Below are 17,292 nucleotides of genomic sequence, written 5' to 3'. Positions count from 1 at the left end.
CTCACCCCACCTGGGACAACAATACAAGGTGTGACCTCAGTGTGACTGAAAGGCCACTAAGGTCAGGCCTGCTGGATGCATGGTGCTGAGGAGACTGATGAGATAGGGTTTGGCATGTATCCCCAACTTATGTGAGTGGAAGAGACTGAGCTAGAGAAACAGGGACAGGGCATAGAGAAGTGATATGAGGACAGGGTCTGGCGGGTAGAGAAGACCCAGATTGGAAGGGAAATTTCTAGGCTGGAGTGACTGGACTTACATGGTAACCCCTGTTGGTGACAGCTGCCCTTTTTCTCTCTGGGTTGACTATCATTGTGGGGTTGGCTATGGGTGAGGCAGGAGGAAGAAGAGCAATCACTGAGATGTCAGAGGTTCCCCTTGACCCTGGCCAGCCCAGCCTGTGTGCAGGGCCTGCAGCCTTCAAAAGTGGATGAAGGAACATAAAGGCTTCAACCCTTCTCCATCACCCACCCTTGTGCCTCTGAGAAGATGCGCCCATGTGGAATCTGAGAGAAAAGCAGACTCCCCCACAGGGAAAGCTAAAGGAGGAGTCCTCACAGCACCGTGGCACAGTACGGCCCTGGCTTCAGAGCTGGGCTGGCACTGTTTGTAAACATGAGACGTGGTGATATCCTGGGGGTGTAGGAGGAAAGGGATGCCCGCTTGGACCCTCATGTTTGGGGAAAGAGACAGAGTGGGGCCCCAAAAGACCTGGGAGAGGTCTGCTAGCCATGGGAAAGATGTCTACCAGGCTCACTGTGGGCTCAGCAGGGAGTGGATGAGGCCTGGATCTACCCACCTCTGTTGCCTCTGGAGCAGTCACTGAGCGTGGGGATACTGAGCACAGCCCTATCCAGGACAGGCATTCTGTGGAGAGCAAGTGGCTCCTTGCCCACAGTCTTCCTCCAGAGGGAAGTCAGCCTGGGTCCTTTGTTCCAAGGCCTACTGTCCCTCTTCACTCACGGGTTTCAAGCATGGAGAAGTGGAGAGTTGGGGGGAGGGTTCCTCTGTAATGCAAGACCTCCTCCCACCATCCATGGCACTGCCAGGACTGGGGAGCAGGAAGGGAGCTGGGTTTGAGTTATCCAGAGGCATGGGCCCTGCTTTCACCCAGAACTGTCCCTGGAAGAGAAGGTCTGGATGCCATCCCACCAGTCCAGGGGAATGACACCAGACTCGGGGTGGCCCCACAGCCCTAAGAGATGGGTCCTTGGCAAAGGCTGTATCTTCTTTGGGAGACAGTGGTTAGGCCAAGAGATCCACAAAGATGGCGTTGGCTGTGGTCTGGCCAAAGATGAAGGCTCCCAGGGTGACCAAGAGGACTCCGTAACTGACCAGCGCCCACCAGCTGTAGGGCAGAAGGCGAGAGAGGCCTGGTTAGTCATCCCATCCCATGATTCTCCAGACTCCAAAAGATCAGTTAACTACCGTAATTATACCACTTCTGTTTGCAGGGTACTTCCTATCTTCCCAAGGACTTTCCATTCAAATGTAATCAGGGCTGGTGGAGTATATTACCCCTGTTGCTATTGTTAGTTGTCATTAAGTCGTGGTGACCCCACGTATGCAGAGAAGAACTGCTCCACAAGGTTTCTGAGGCTGTGATCTTTTGGAAGCAGATTGCCAGGCCTGTCTTCTGAGGTGCCTCTAAGTGGGTTTGAAGTGCCAACCTTTTGGCTACTAGTGCAGCGCTTAACCATTCGCGCCACCCAGGGACTCGACTCCTTGTATTATCCCTAGCCCACAGATAAGGAGACCAAGACCTAATGGGATTATCTAATGCTGACCGGTCACAGCAAGTCAAGGACAGGACCAGGATGAGAATGAAGGTCCTGGTGGAAAGATGTTCAAGAAAAGGCAGGTCACGTGGAGTGTGATTCATTTTGTTAAAAAAAAAAAAAAGATATTTGCGAATATGTTCATCAAAAATAGCAACGGAGTTATAACCTGGTATTGGCAGTGTGATTTTTATCTTTTTTAGACTCAACTGTATTTTCCCAGTTTTCTTCAATGAAAAAGTATTACCTAATAATTTTTTCCTTCCAAGTGTGTAACCTGTTCTCAACCTCTATAACTCCGGGAATGGGCATATTAAAACAATGTAATGTTTTCCTCTCAAACAAAACAAAAGTAAAAAAGACTGTTCTATGCAGAGCTGGCAGGGGTGTGGCGAAAAGGGTGCTCTCCTTCACTGCTGCTGGGACTGTAAGGAGTCCTGCTTTTTTGGAGGCAAAGTGAAAAGGAACGTGCCCTGTGACCCAGCAACTTCCCTCTAGGAATCCATCCTACCCAGGTCCTTCAGCATGTCTTTCCAGAAGTGCCTATACAAGAATATTCACACTCAGGGCACTTTCATACAACAGACTATTCTACAGCCACTGAAAAAAGAAAGAAGTGGATCTAGGCACCCTGACATGGAAGGATCTCCAAGACATATGGTTTGGGGGGCAAGGAAGCAAGTGGTAGAGCAGTATGTCTGGCATGGAACCATTCTGACAAAAACAAAACTAGACAAAAGCCCGTTTGTGTATACATATTCATCTATGTACACACAGAGACATGTACATGCACAGAATGGTCTAGAAGGGCACACATCAGCCTGATAACAGGGAACTGTCTTTGGAGAAGGAATGGGGTGGGGTGTGGGCTGGGCATGAAAACGGCCTTTTTTTCTCTTAAGTCTTTCTGTAGTGTTTGAATGGGAACAACTATTACCTATTACTCTTCTTCTCTGAGTACTAAAAAACCCCGTATTTTTCACAGATATGCAGGTCTCCTGACTCCTACCTGTTTTAAGGTTCCTCAAGGCCACTCCCCCCATCTGCCCCACCCCACCCCAAGAAGACGATGTGCTGGGCCCTGCTTTACCTGGCTGGCTTGACTTCCTCCATCTCAGAGAGTTTGGCTTGAATGAGGCACAGTCCTGGAAGAGAAGAGGTGCCCTGAGAGCCTGGGTGGGCTCCTCACCTCAGGCCTAGCCTCCCCTGGCCCACCGCTAAGAGGCAGAAGGTGAAAGGCCTGTGTTTACTCTTCCAGATATTCCACCTCTGCCTGCCACGCCACACCCAGCTGGAGGCCTGGCATCTGCTCCCTCTTCTGGCAGTGAGCAGCATCTGACCAGCATCCCTTGGGCTGCAGGCGAAACTACATGGGAGCTATATGGGCAGCACTGGATGGAGACTCAGTGGTGGCCACGCCCCAAGGCTCCCCGCCTCCCCCATATACTTCCTAGCAGATATGGCCCCCTCGATCCAGGCAGAGTGGCAAGGGCTTTCAAGGTAGCTTCGTGGCCAGAGGCACGCTGGGTAGAGATGAACTCACAGTCAAGTGACAAGATACCTGCAGTCCTGAGTTTGCCCACAATTTCCCAGGGATCTGGTGGCAGACCTATGTCTAGAATTCAGGCCTTTCAGTTTCTGCATCAGGGGGTTGACACCAGACCCTGTTGCCCCTGGGCTGTAATGGGCTGAACCAGCTAGATCCCCGATAATCAGGGAGCAGCAGAGACTTGAATGAAGTGGTTAAGAGTATAGGCTACGGACCCAGACGCGAGACTTGTGTTTGAAAAGGTTTTGTGACTTAGTATGTGTATGTGTTAACCTCTGGGGAAGTCTGTTAGCCTCTCTGAATGTCAGTCTCCTCATCAGTAAAAAGGAGGTAAGGGACGTAACAACTACCCCTTCTTTGCAGGATACAATGCTTGGGCAGGGATGACAGTGAGCCTGGCTGGGTGATCCACAAAAGCCAGTGGGTACTCTCCTAGGCAGAGTTTGAACAGGTGGGGCGCTGAGGCTGGGGAGGCCCTGGGAGTCAGTGCTGGGTGGACGTGAGAAGGAGGCCCAGGGCCTGCACCTGGGAAGACGAAGATGAAGCAGGCGGCCAGGCCTCCCACCACTGAGATGACCTTGCCGATGTCAGGGATGAAAAGCGCCAGCAGCAGGGTGAGCAGGAACCAGACCAGCGTCTGCAGCACTCGCCGCCGCCGCTCCCGCCCCACGTCCTCCTCCACCGGCATCCCCTGGTACCGCAGCCACAGGCCCTCAACCACGGCCCTGCCCACACGGAGAGAAGGGGGGCTCAGAGGCGGCCCTGCTAACAGCCCCACCCAAGCTCACACAAGCCAGACCCTCAGATGAACAGATTGTGGGGAAGAGGCTCTGATCCCTGAGCCTTGATTTCTAGTTCTGTAAAATGGGCCTAACACTTCTCCTCAGGGTTGCCGTGGGAACGGGATGAGATGGTGAACGTGAAGAAGGGCTTGGTGCCTTGCTCACCACATGGGAACTGATACTATTACTCTCCTTAAAAGGAAGGGCCCGGGGTACTCAGGAGATTGGTGTCTGTGTCATAGCTCGGAAGGATCTGGCTACAGATCTTAAAGGATTCACAGAACATTTCGGTGACCCTGGGACAAAGGGGGCAGCTGAGACCCGGGATCTTGGGGAGCCATCCTAGGCACTGGGCACTGACACTCTTCCATGGGCCTCAGTTTCTCCTTCTACAAAACAGGTTCCACACAAGGCCAAAGGACCAGGTGCAGGGGGTGGGCTCGTAGGGAGCTCCAAGGGGCCCTGGTGAGAGGAAGCACTTCCCTGAGGTGGGGAGGGAGCTCACCGCCCACAGAAGTGCAGGATGGGGTAGGAAGTGAGCACGCTGAGGATGATGAAGGCTCGGGCAATCGCCACAGCCATGTCCTCTGAGGGGTAGGACAGGAGCACATCAGGGTCCACGGCAGCTCCAAAGGTCAGGAAGCCACAGATGCCTGTGGGCAGGGAGAAGATGGGCTCGGGGCAACTCCTGGGAGGGCAGGGAGGGCCTGTCCACACCTCAGTGCAGCTGTAAACTGGGAGGACACTGGAGCAGCTCCGGAGAGGCACAAGGTAACCAGACACCGTCCTTCCCTGACTTCTTCCTCCCCCTTGCCAGAAGTGGTCTGGCTATGCTGTCGTCTTTCTGTCTTGAACTTGCCTAGCTCATTCCTCTCTCGGAGCCTCTGTACTAACTGTCCCGTCTCCCCCAGATCTTCATGCTGCCATCTCCTCCTCATTCAGGTCTCAGTTCAGATGTCCCCTCAGAGAACGTTTCCTGCCCGGCTCATCTCAAATAACTCCTATCTCTAGCCACTCCCTATTATTCTCTTTCTTGAGAGCACACATCCCTCTGAATTTTTTTTTTTTACTTGTTTATCGTCCATCTCCCCAACCAGAACACAGGCCCCAGGAGAATAGGGACTCTTCGTCTCTTGTTCCTGGCTGTCTTCACAGGCAGCTCCAGGAACTGTCTGTGGAAGGAACGCAGGCCACAGGGACATTCTTCCTGGTCTCCCAGTCCTGCTCCCTTATCCGGTCCATTCCCCATACACCAGCCAGAGCCATCTTTCGCTGAGCCACTCCTCTGCTTAGAACCCCTCCTTCCTAGCTCCCAAGAAGTCCTCAAAGCCCAAAAGGGTCTGGCCCCCACTGCCCATCTGACCTCACTCCACCTCCGCTGTCCAACCATATCGACCTTCTTTCTCTTCCTGCCTCAAGGACTTTGCATTTTCTGGTTGCTCTGTCTGGAATGTTCTTGCTCGGGTCTTCACATTCTGCTTCCTTTTCATCATTTGGGCCTCCTCGGATATCACCTCCTCAGAGGGGGGACTTCTGTGAACCTCTCCTCCCTCAAGTCACCCTACCCAGTCACACTCACACCTCTACCGTTTCAGTGACATCATGGCCCTCACCACTCTCTAGAACTTCTTCTTGAGTCTGGATTGTTTTACTTTGCATGACTGTCTTCCCATCTAGGCTAACTTCCACGACAGCAGGTTTGTCTCATCTCCACTGGGCCCCCCGTACTGAGAACAGCAGTGCTTACTAGACATCACTCATCTTGGCAGGAGAAAGCCCACGAGCTCAAGTTCAAGCCAATACCTACAAGTGTCTGATGTGGTGGGAGTACAAGGCTGTTCCCAGGAAAGCTAGGCCAGAGGCTGTGGGGACGTGAGGGAACGTGCGAACACTCCAAGCCTGGCTCTCAAGGGGAGTACTCACCTGTGCCCATGTAGACAGCAAGGGCTATGACCATGGCGGCCGTCACCACTCCGCCCCAGGTCTTCACCTCAGGCCGCCGCATGCTGTTGAAGACGGGCACACTACTCACGTGGCACTGTCAGGGTAAAGGGCACGGTCATGGTGGGGGAGTGACCTCACCCGTTTCCAGAGGGAGAGACTGTAGGGACAAAGACCCCAGGGACAAGGGACAAGTCCTGGGGCCCCCACTCCATCCTTCCCAGGATTCCTCCCGTCCTTCCTGGAATATGGATTCTATCCCGGGATAAGGGTTGAGCTAAAGGGATGGTGGGGACCTTATAACTGGCACCTGAAATCCAAAGCAGATGGTGGGCATGGCATTGAACACGGCTACCCAGGAAGCTGGCCTGCAGACAAATACACAGGGTGCTGCTGCCTGTGGACCCCATACCCCCACTCCTCACTCAGCCCACCATGGCCTCCACCAACCAGCATCTATACATTAGACCCACAGAAGTATGGGAACAGGGAGAGGAGACACCTCCACCTCACAGGGCAGTAAACCGTGCTTTCAGAGGCCCTCTGGGACCAAAACCCAGAATTCCTGGTTCATGGATTGGGGCTTTTGCTATTCTGGTTTGTTCCTTTCAAAAAAAGGAAACTTTTTTCTTCTTAATAACCAAACAGATTCATCTACCTGTAGAAGATAGATATCACAGGGGAGCATAAGCACGGAAAATGTTCAATTACACCCTGGCTGTCTCTGTGCTGTTCATCTGTTGAATGTTGGTGGTTAAAGTCTCTCCCTGTCCCTGGTTCTCCCTTTTCCCTTCAGTACAAAGAGATCAGAACTTCCTGCTTCCTTCTTCCAATGGCCAACGAGTCAATCCCTGACGAGCTAAGCCTTGGGAAGAGCGCCTTGGTGGCCTTTTATTCCTGACCCTGCTCTTCCCGGGGCCTCACCCACCTGGTCAGGATGTTCCCGGGAGTCATCTCTTTATCTGGCCAGAAGTATTTGATGATAATGATGGCAGTGACATACCAGGTGCCCACAACGCTCAGGAAGCTGCCAGGAAGGAGAGATTGAGTGTCCTCCTCCCCAGCCGCCCTTTCTCTAGTCATATCCCCAGGGGCAGCCACACTCAGCTCAAGTGACCTCGGTGTCTACTGAACTAACTAGGAGACTATACCAAGCAAATGCCTGAGAAATAAGTTTTGAAGAAATCTGCCACAGCTAGGAGGAAGCTGGACAGTCGAAATGGGACCAGACTGACATTTCTGGCCATAGGGAAATGCACTGGTTCAGCTTCAGTCAAAACGGCCCCGACTTGGCAAGGGCTGTGAGCAGGGCATCCTCTGAACCTGACCTTGGAGAACTAGGAGATACTGCGATTAAAGGGGTGAGTCCAAACACTGGCAAGTCAGCATTAAAGGGGACCTCTGGGACAGCTGAGTATGGCAGCTTCATTCACAGATTAGGAAATGGGCTAGACCGAAGCAGAAGGGCCTGGGATCCTTCAGAGAATCTTTTCCGAGGCTGAGCCAGAGAGCCAGTCCTCTCCCTTTACACCAAGCTGCATGGAGGATGCTGCCAAGCTGACAATCCCAAATGATCAAAAATCCCACCCTCCCAGGGAGAGGCAAGCCCCAGCCAGCAGCCTGGATGCACGCTCCTGGGCACAGCCCCAGCCTTCCTTGACAAGGACACGTAAAACCAAATCTCTCATTGATGCAAAGGGCCACGTCTCCTTTGTTGTTGACAGGAGAGGAAGTCTTATACCCAAAACCCTGTAAGCCCTGGTCCAGCCTGCCTTGACCACTCTGGCTCCCCAAGAAGGGGAGGAGGTGTGCAGGGAAGGGGTTCCCAGCACCTCTTGGCTCTCCAGCTGCCTGTGATCAGATTTCTGCCAGGCACTGTGGGTGGGAGAGGTAGAGTCTCCAAACCTGGCATATTTCTGGAAGCCGATCTCCCTGGGGATGGACAGTGGCAGGATGAAGAGGAAGGCGGTGAGGCTGATGGTGAATTTGCGGTCCGTGTACCAGGGGCCGCTGCTGACCCCCTCGGGCCCCTCTGCCACCACAGCTATAACTGCACAGGGAGGAAGGGGCAAATGTCATGCCAGGGTAGCACAGGTGCGATGTCCTGCTCTGCTGGGCCTCAGGGCCCCCATCTAAGGGAGGATTCCCAGATGGAGCCTGGGCCCAGGCTGGACCTTGGGCAGGTGTTCAGCACCCTGTCCGTCCACCCCATGATCCCCAGAGAGGAGGCGGTGGGCACTCAGGGGGAACCTCACTCTTGTCCTGTTGGTCCCCGATGATGATGAGGAAGGCGATGCAGGTGCCAAAGGTGTAGATGGCGATGGCCACCTCACACAGCACACCTGTCAGCTTGCCGCACACAGCCCACACAACCTCCTGGTAGGTTCTCTCATTGCTGGCCTGGGAGCAGTAGGCCAGGATGACCAGGCCGCTGATGATGAAAACCAGCATGCCCTGCAGGCAGGAACACAGAGCAAGGGGGCATGGGAAGGCCTGCCAGAGGGCATCCTCTGCTGCTCAGCATCTCCTGGGCCAACACCCAAAGTGGACCTGGCAAATGAGTCTTACTTCACAGGGCAATTTTAATCAATTGCTGGAGGCTGCCAGGTTGAGATTTTCTTTAAAGACAAAGTTTTGTGGAAATTTTCAAACATATGCAGAAGTAGAGAGAAGAGTATTAGGGGCCCCCATCGACCAACCCCCCATGCGTCTGTCACTTTGTTGTACTGTGGGGGCTTGTGTGTTGCTGTGATGCTGGAAGCTATGCCACCGGTATTCAGATACCAGCAGGGTCACCCATGGAGGACAGGTTTCAGCTGAGCTTCCAGACTAAGACAGACTAGGAAGAAGGACCCAGCAGTCTACTTCTAAAAAGCATTTGCCAGTGAAAACCTTATGAATAGCAGCGGAACACTGTCTGATATAGTGGTGGAAGATGAGCCCCCCAGGTTGGAAGGCACTCAAAAGATGACTAAGGAAGAGCTGCCTCCTCAAAGTAGAGTCCACCTTAATGAAGTGGATGGAGTAAAGCTTTCGGGATCTTCATTTGCTGATGTGGCTCGACTCAAATGAGAAGAAACAGCTGCAAACATCCATTAATAATCCGAACCTGGAATGTATGAAGTATGAATCTAGGAAAATTGGAAATTGTCAAAAATGAAATGGAATGCATAAACATCGAAATCCTAGGCATTAGTGAGGTGAAATGGACTGGTATTGGCCATTTTCAATTGGACAATCATATAGTCTACTATGCTGGCAATGACAACTCGAAGAGGAATGGTGTTGCATTCATCGTCAAAAAGAACGTTTCAAGATCTATCCTGAAGTACAACGCTGTCAGTGATAGGATAATATCCATATGCCTACAAGGAAGACCAGTTAATACGACTATTATTCAAATTTATGCACCAACCACCAGGGCCAAAGATGAAGAAACAGAAGATTTTTATCAGCTGCTGCAGTCTGAAATTGATCGAACATGCAATCAAGATACATTGATAATTACTGGCGATGGGAATGTGAAAGTTGGAAACAAAGAAGAAGGACCAGTAGTTGGAAAATATGGCCTTGTTGATAGAAACAACGCCAGAGATCGAATGACAGAATTCTGCAAGACCAACGACTTCTTCGTCGCAAATACCTTCTTTCACCAACATAAACGGCGACTATACACATGGACCTCGCCAGATGGAACACACAGAAATCAAATTGACTACATCTGTAGAAAGAGACAATGGAAAAGCTCAATATCATCAGTCAGAACAAGGCCAGGGGCCGGCTGTGGAATGGACCATCAATTGTTCATATGCAAGTTCAAGCTGAAACTGAAGAAAATCAGAGCAAGTCCACGAGAGCTTATGACCTTGAGTATATTCCACCTGAATTTAGAGACCATCTGAAGAACAGATTTGACACATTGAACACTAGTGACCGAAGACTAGACGAGTTGTGGAATGACATCAAGGACATCATCCATGAAGAAAGCAAGAGGTCACTGAAAAGACCGGAAAGAAAGAAAAGACCAAGATGGATGTCAGAGGAGACTCTGAAACTTGGTCTTGAGCGTCAAGCAGCTAGAGCAAAAGGAAGAATTGATAAAGTAAAAGAACTGAACGAAAGATTTCAAAGGGCCTCTCGAGAAGACAAGGTAAAGTATTCTAATGACATGTGCAAAGAGCTGGAGATGGAAAACCAAAAGGGAAGAACATGCTCGGCATTTCTCAAGCTGAAAGAACTGAAAAAAAATTCAAGCCTCAAGTTGCAATAGTGAAGGATTCTATGGGGAAAATATTAAATGATGCATGAAGCATCAAAAGAAGATGGAAGGAATACACAGAGTCATTATACCAAAAAGAATTAGTCAATATTCAACCATTTCAAGAAGTGGCATATAATCAGGAACTGATGGTACTGAAGGAAGAAGTCCAAGCTGCTCTGAAGGCATTGGTGAAAAACAAGGCTCTGGGAATTGATGGAATTTCAATTGAGATATTTCAACAAACAGATGCAGCACTGGAGGTGCTCACTCATCTATGCTAAGAAATATGGAAGACAGCTTCCTGGCCAACTGACTGGAAGAGATCCATATTTATGCCTATTCCCAAGAAAGATGATCCAACCGAATGTGGAAATTATAGAACAATATCATTAATATCACACGCAAGCAAAATTTTGCTGAAGATCATTCAAAAACAGCTGCAGCAGTATATCGACAGGGAACTGCCAGAAATTCAGGCTGGTTTCAGAAGAGGATGTGGAACCAGGGATATCATTGCTGATGTCAGATGGATCCCTGCTGAAAGCAGAGAATACCAGAAGGATGTTTACCTGTGTTTTACTGACTCTGCAAAGGCATTCGATTGCGTGGATCATAACAAACTATGGATAACACTGCGAAGAATGGGAATTCCAGAACACTTAATTGTGCTCATGAGGAACCTTTACACAGGTCAAGAGGCAGTTGTTTGGACAGAACAGGGGGATACAGATTGGTTGAAAGTCAGGAAAGGTGTGTGTCAGGCTTGCATTCTTTCACCATACCTATTTAATCTGTATGCTGAACAAATAATACGAGAAGCTGGACTATATGAAGAACAGGGCATCAAGATTGGAGGAAGACTCATTAACAACCTGCGTTATGCAGATGACACAACCTTGCTTGCTGAAAGTAAAGAGGTCTAGAAGTACTTACTAATGAAGATCAAGGACCACAGCCTTCAGTATGGATTACACCTCAACATAAAGAAAACAAAAGTGCTCAAAACTGGACCAATGAGCAACATCATGATAAACGGAGAAGAGATTGAAGTTGTCAAGGATTTCATTTCACTTGGCTCCACAATCAACAGCCATGGAAGCAGCAGTCAAAAAATCAAAAGACGCATTGCAGTGGGCAAATCTGCTGCAAAGGACCTCTTCGAAGCGTTGAAGAGCAAAGATGTCACCCTGAAGACTAAGGTGCGCCTGACCCAAGCCATGGTATTTTCAATCACATCATATGCATGTGAAAGCTGGACAATGAATAAGGAAGACCAAAGAAGAGTTGACGTCTTTGAATTGTGGTGTTGGCGAAGAATATTGAATATACCATGGACTACAAAAAGAATGAACAAATCTGTCTTGGAAGAAGTGCGGCCAGAATGCTCCTTAGAGGCAAGGATGACGAGACTGTGTCTTACATACTTTGGACACGTTGTCAGGAGGGATGAGTCCCTGGAGAAGGACATCATGCTTGGCAGAGTACAGGGTCAGTGGAAAAGAAGAAGACTCTCAACGAGGTGGACTGACACAGTGGCTGCAACAATGAGCTCAAGCATAACAACGATTGTGAGGATGGCGTAGGACCAGGCAGTGTTTTGTTCTGTTGTGCACAGGGTCGCTGTGAGTCGGAACCAACTCGGCGGCACCTAACAACAACAGCATCGACCTATCACGGAGCTTCAGAAACAATTACTTCTTGGCCACTCTTGTTTCATCTATTCCTCCCCCCCCACCCCCAGTCTGGATTGTTTTGGAGCAAATACAAAGTTCATATTACTTCATCAGCAAATATTTCAGTAAGTAATTCCAAATGATAAGGACCCTCTTTTTAAACATAACTAAAAAATTAATGTAACACCTAAAATAACTAAATATGCTGTTAAATTTCAAACTTCCCTGATTGTTGGGAAGGCTTTCAGAGCCTCACCTGGGCTCAGAGGAAAGAACGCTTGAACAGATTAGTAATGTGTGCTGTGTGTGAGGGAGAGGAGAACAGCAGTATGTGTGTCACCTACCGGCCATCTTTGATCCAAAGTGTTCTTTTTGAGGCAAAGGGCCCAGACCCACCACCTGAATGGCATCCTTACTCTCCATGCCAGTGCACTTACCATCTGCAGTGTGATGCCAGCTGCCACGCCCCCAGCAGTACTGAAGGCTGCTGGGAAGTTCAGCAGCCCTGCCCCCAAGCAGGCGTTGACTACGATGAAGATGGCCCCAAGTGTGGAAGTGGTGCCTCTGCCCGGACCCCCGGGAGAGGCCTCCCCATCACCCTTGGGGGCTGTGTCCACACATGGGCTCTGCAGCAAGCGGGCCCGCTCCCCGGCGTCCGTGCTCCAGCCCCATTCGCCAGGGTCGCTGTTGATGCTGACCTGGGCCATTCTCCCAAGAGCCCTCTGCCTGCAGAGTCTGTGGGTTCTGTCTCACGATCACATCCCCTGGGCAGTGAAGGGGACAGCCAGAGCTCAGGTGGAGGGCAGCACCAGCCCGTTCAAGCTCCTACCCTGGGAGGCCTGTGGGCTCTGGCTCTTCTCCACCTAGAAGGGACAAAGGCAGGTACTACTGTTACTTTAAGATGGGGAGACTCGGGCACAGAAAGGTCAATTAACTTTCCCAAGATCACTGGCTAGGATTCAAATCCATGTGTGCCTCTGTACAGAATACCACATTGGTACCACAGTGTGGAATGGCAGATACAGAAATATGGCAAATGCAAATCCTGCTTGCTTCATGATTGCAGGCCCATACGGTAATTAAAGTGTAAATACAAGGAGGAGGAGTACTCCTATGTCAGCACTAGGGAGAGGCCAGGCTTAGGACTAGGTGTGTCACAGGGGGATATCTTATTTTACTGAATCCATATGTCAGAAGACTTAAGAGGTCAAATCACTGTCACATACCAGCAGGTGGCTGAGCAAGATTTTGATCCAGATCTGCCTGGCTTCCCAGCCTTTTCCACACCACAGGGCCAAGGGCACCTGGGTAAAGAACCAAGGCTGTTTCAAAGCATTCCAGCTCAGCACGCCTCCCTCTGGTCCAGAGTCTAAATTCGGTGTGGCTTTTAAGGCCCTTTGAAATTCAGGCCAATTCTCCCTCCTCTCCCCGAGCAATGGGGCCCCCCTTGGGAAGTTGGGCAGCCCTGCTCCCAGGCAGGCATTGACTATGATGAAGACAGCCCAAAGCTTGGAAGTGGCGCCATTCCTGGTACCTGTCACATCTGGGTCCTCAGGGAAATAACGGATTACTGATCCCCTGCTTTCAATGCTCCAGTCCCTCTATGCCAGCCATGCTTCTGGGTCCCACTTCTTCCCCACTTCCTGGGACACTCACTGAGATCTCTGCAGAGCAACCTGGGGCCTGGCCTTGCTCATCAGGTTCCCTCTCAGCATTTCCTCATGTGCTAGCACTTCATGGCACCAGACTTGTTCTCCTGGGCTAGACTGCAAGGCTGTGGGGCCGAACGTGTCATGTGTACTGTTACTATCAACAGCCACTGCTGCAGTCTCAGAATGCTTTATCTCATTCAATCCTCACAGTAGCCCTAAGAGGTGGGTATGACTGTCACCACCTTACCAAGGAGGAAAATGAGCTCCAGAGAGGTGAAGCACTCTAACCTGTGTCATGCGGTGGTCAGTGGTGGAGCTGGGACCTGTCTGTCCCTGGAGCATCCATCTGTTTGTGTGTGCCCCACCCCTGTGCCGAAGATGGTACTTTCATCTTCGGGCACAGCTGAACTCTGTAACAGGCTTGTCACCTGATAGATTCTCTTCACTCCCTTGGTAAACAGAGATGAGTTACAGCTTCTTCTCTGGCCTTAGGCCTCCCCCTTGAAAAATGAGAAGAGGCTTCTTCTTCCCAGAACCTTGAGATGCTCTGATCTTCACTGCTATCAAGGTTCAGCTCACAGCCTGAATACTCTTCAGAGAAAGGATGGCCCCAGACCCAGAGCAGCCCTGAGCAGGGAGGGGCTGTGATCTCAGTCTCTGATTAGACTTTGAAGTCAGAATCCTAACTCCTCCACTTCTTAGCTGTGTGACCTCTGGCAAGTCACTCTGCCTTTCTAGACCTCCTTTCCTTTCCTGGAAAATGGAGATAACAACAGCACTTGCCTCACAGGTTACTGTAAGAAATGCATTAACATAGGTAAGGGTTTAAGATTCAAAAAAGGCTACTGCTGTTATTTTTGCAAATGGCCCTTTTCATGCTCCTCATTCTCATCATGCCTAAGGAGCCTTAATCCTAAGCAAGCAGGAGGCAGCCAAAACCAAACCAAACCTCCAGTCCATTGCCACTCATAATGACCCTCTAACACAGAGCACGACTGTGCTATAGAGTTTCCAAGGGGAGCCTGGTGGATTCAAACTGCCAACCTTTTGGTTAGCAGCGAAGCTCTTAACTCCTGCACCACCAGGGCTCCACAAGGAGCAGAACCCTGCCCAAAGCAAGGCCTGGTGCCACAGCTAGGCAACAACGGACACAAGGGCACTAGGGCAGCTAAGAGGAAGGAAGAAAGAGCAACATGAACCAAAACCCCAAAACCAAACCCATTGCCGCTGAGTCGATTCCAACTCATAGCGACCCTACAGGACAGAGCAAAACTGCCCTGTAGAGTTTCCAAGGAGTGCCTGGTGGATTCCAATTGCTGAATCCGAGCAACATGAAGGCCAGGTTAAAAGGGCAGGGGCTGAGTGGGCAGTGAGGAGCCAGAAGTGGCCTTCTGCAGAGGCTGCTGCTGGACAGCTACCACACAGGCCGATGAAATCTGTCAGACTCCTTCCTTCAGTCTCCTCTGGCCTGAGTCCTGAACCCAGGCTGTCCATACAAAATGCTGCATTTTACTCTCCACTTGTCCCTTCCTGGTTTAGCCCACGAGGTACAGGAGACTGATCAGATGCCACAATAATGACTGACCCAACTACTACCCATCATAGGCAGCATCCCTCCTGATGCCCTCAGCTCACTGGGGGTTTAGGATGACTAACCAGGGCCCTTGGGTGGTCAGATGCTTCCCACTGTTCTTCCTGATGATGGATAAGCAAAGCTGGGAGCCCTGCACTCATGGGAGGTAAAAGGGAAACTAAAGGAGCTCTCAGACATCTCTCACCAAGCTTGAAATCGAGGGGCACAGCTTCAGAGGAAACACCCCTCTGCTGGCTCCAAATCCAGAAACATCAGTTAGGTGCCACGGAGCTTCCTCTTACGTAACCTGCCACCCAGCCAGCAACTCAGCAAAAATTCAAAGCAGAACTAAGACTAGGGTGCTGGGTAGCGAAGGCAGCTCAGGACTTCCAGGCTTCCAACATAGCTCCAGAAAGAGTCCTGGAAATTCGGTGCTGCCAAAATCACGGGATCACCTCCTCCACCACCCTCACATCACAGACAGAGGCCTAGGTCTATAGAGTGACTTGTCCAAAGTTGTGAAGCTTGGTGCAGCCTTCTGATTCTCTCCTAGAAGGAGTAGTCATCTGCCCAGCCTCCGCTGTCACCCACATAAGCGCTCAGGCTGCGGTGCCTATGAAGCTCAGAGGCAGGGTGGCTCTACCTCTTGTAGGCTGTGCATTAGTCTAAGATCTCTCACACATTCCCCCCGCCCTCCCACCCCCCCGCCCCGGCCCCATTGCTCAGCAGCATGGTCCCCAGTTTACCTGTTCTTTCCACTCAACTGGCTATGGTAGAGGTCCTTCTCCCCAAAGAACTGTGATCTGATTCTCCTCGGTTCACTCTCTGGCCCCAATTACTTCTTTCTCAAGACTTTACCTAAAATCCGCCGTCAGCAGAGAGTGCAGGTTGTTTCTATGCTGGCCTCAACAAAAAGTAGGGGGAACTGAGTGGCTCTGGCTTTAACTCATGGAACGAGCCAGATCAGATGGGGAAACGGGCCCACGGAAGGAGCGGTAGACTAAGGTTACAGGGTAGTTGGCAGAACCTGAACTGGAAGCCTGATGCCCAGATGCTCACCCCAGAGTTGTGCTCATTGCACTAGCCCCCTCCGATCCCAACCTGAGTGGGTGCCCAGTCCAGCCTGGAGCTGGAGCCCTGAAATACGAGGAGTGTGCTGCATTGAGAGGTGGGTTTGGGCCCACACGGGACGAAGGGACGATTCCTAGACCTGAAGCGATAACGGCAGGCCGCTGTAGGGAAAACTCGGAGGGACTCCAGGGCTAGACTCCGGCCTAGGACGAGGTGGAGGAGACAGGCAGGGCAAAGGTCCGGCGGCGCCGGCGCGACAGAAGGCGGGCGTGGGGCCAAGGTCACCGGGCTACAGAGCCCTGCAGTAATTGTGCCCGAACTCTGCCGCGGTAGGGGGGCTTTGGGGACCGAAGAACCTAACCCATCCACTGTCCGTACCTTCTACCCTCTATAACCTACCTCCTACCACCTTCCTACGGTGCTTCAAGCCCGAGCCGGCTGCAGAGACACGTGACATCGATCACATGACCGCTCCGGCTAAGGGCGCGCCGCGAGGCACGCTGGGAGTTGTAGTTTTCCGGAGATATCAACCCAGGACAACATCTGCTGCCTGAGTTCCCCACCGGATAGCATTCCCCTGAGCCAGCCTTGCGCCCAGTCTGGTTGTGCTTATCCTGTTACTTTTAGTCCTGGTCTCTTGTCCAAACCAAACATTGCCCCTTCCTCACAAGAATCTCATTTGTAGATTTGACGTCTTCGCCAGTGCAGCTGCAGTGGGCCAAAGCTATCCCCTCCATACCCCACCCCACCCCATCACTCCAACATGTCTCTGCCCTACCTTCAAGCCCACAACCAGTGATTCTGGGGCTGCTTTTACTGAGGACCGTTGGGATCATTCTTACCTCCTTGAGCTGTCTTTTCTATGTATATTGTTCACGGTTGTTACTCCAGGGCCTAGATTCTAGAACAGTTCTTTAGCACGTTGTAGGTACTCAATGAATATTTGTCGAAAGAATGGGTGTCCGGAGCCCTGGCTTCTGTTCCTGGCTGTGTACCACTCACAAGTTGTCAC

At 51.1% G+C, this 17,292-nt stretch overlaps 1 protein-coding gene across 3 annotated transcripts; it reads right to left on the bottom strand.

Moving 5' to 3' along the window:
- Positions 1 to 1,130: 1,130 nt before the first annotated feature.
- SLC38A7 (solute carrier family 38 member 7) lies at positions 1,131 to 16,769 on the bottom strand. Of its 3 annotated transcripts, none has more exons than XM_064273953.1 (12): positions 16,680 to 16,762; positions 15,956 to 16,067; positions 12,422 to 12,847; positions 8,306 to 8,504; positions 7,956 to 8,100; positions 6,979 to 7,077; positions 6,361 to 6,418; positions 6,033 to 6,147; positions 4,615 to 4,762; positions 3,853 to 4,052; positions 2,869 to 2,923; positions 1,131 to 1,348 (listed from the first exon to the last, which is right to left on the bottom strand). In XM_064273953.1, the coding sequence occupies exons 3-12, from the start codon at positions 12,689 to 12,691 to the stop codon at positions 1,246 to 1,248; spliced, it is 1,392 nt and encodes a 463-aa protein (XP_064130023.1). In that variant the 5' UTR covers positions 12,692 to 12,847; positions 15,956 to 16,067; positions 16,680 to 16,762; the 3' UTR covers positions 1,131 to 1,245. The 3 variants fall into 3 exon arrangements, with proteins under 3 accessions (XP_064130023.1, XP_023412292.1, XP_064130024.1); XM_023556524.2 differs by having other exon boundaries at positions 15,956 to 16,108; positions 16,680 to 16,726; XM_064273954.1 differs by lacking the exon at positions 15,956 to 16,067 and having other exon boundaries at positions 16,680 to 16,769.
- Positions 16,770 to 17,292: the final 523 nt, after the last annotated feature.

The sequence above is a fragment of the Loxodonta africana genome, chromosome 21 (genome assembly GCF_030014295.1).
Source record: "Loxodonta africana isolate mLoxAfr1 chromosome 21, mLoxAfr1.hap2, whole genome shotgun sequence".
NCBI classification, from domain to species: Eukaryota; Metazoa; Chordata; class Mammalia; order Proboscidea; family Elephantidae; genus Loxodonta; species Loxodonta africana.
This window is presented reverse-complemented; position numbering and strand designations above follow the sequence as displayed.

Coding starts and splice junctions, on each gene's coding strand:
- SLC38A7 (XM_064273954.1), bottom strand. CDS start 12,691: ATGGCCCAGGTCAGCATCAACAGCGACCCTGGCGAATGGGGCTGGAGC. Junction 4,763..6,032: donor TGCTGTCTACATGGGCACAG/GTGAGTACTCCC, acceptor CCCTGCCCACAG/GCATCTGTGGCTTCCTGACC. Junction 4,053..4,614: donor ATCCTGCACTTCTGTGGGCG/GTGAGCTCCCTC, acceptor CCGTGTGGGCAG/GGCCGTGGTTGAGGGCCTGT.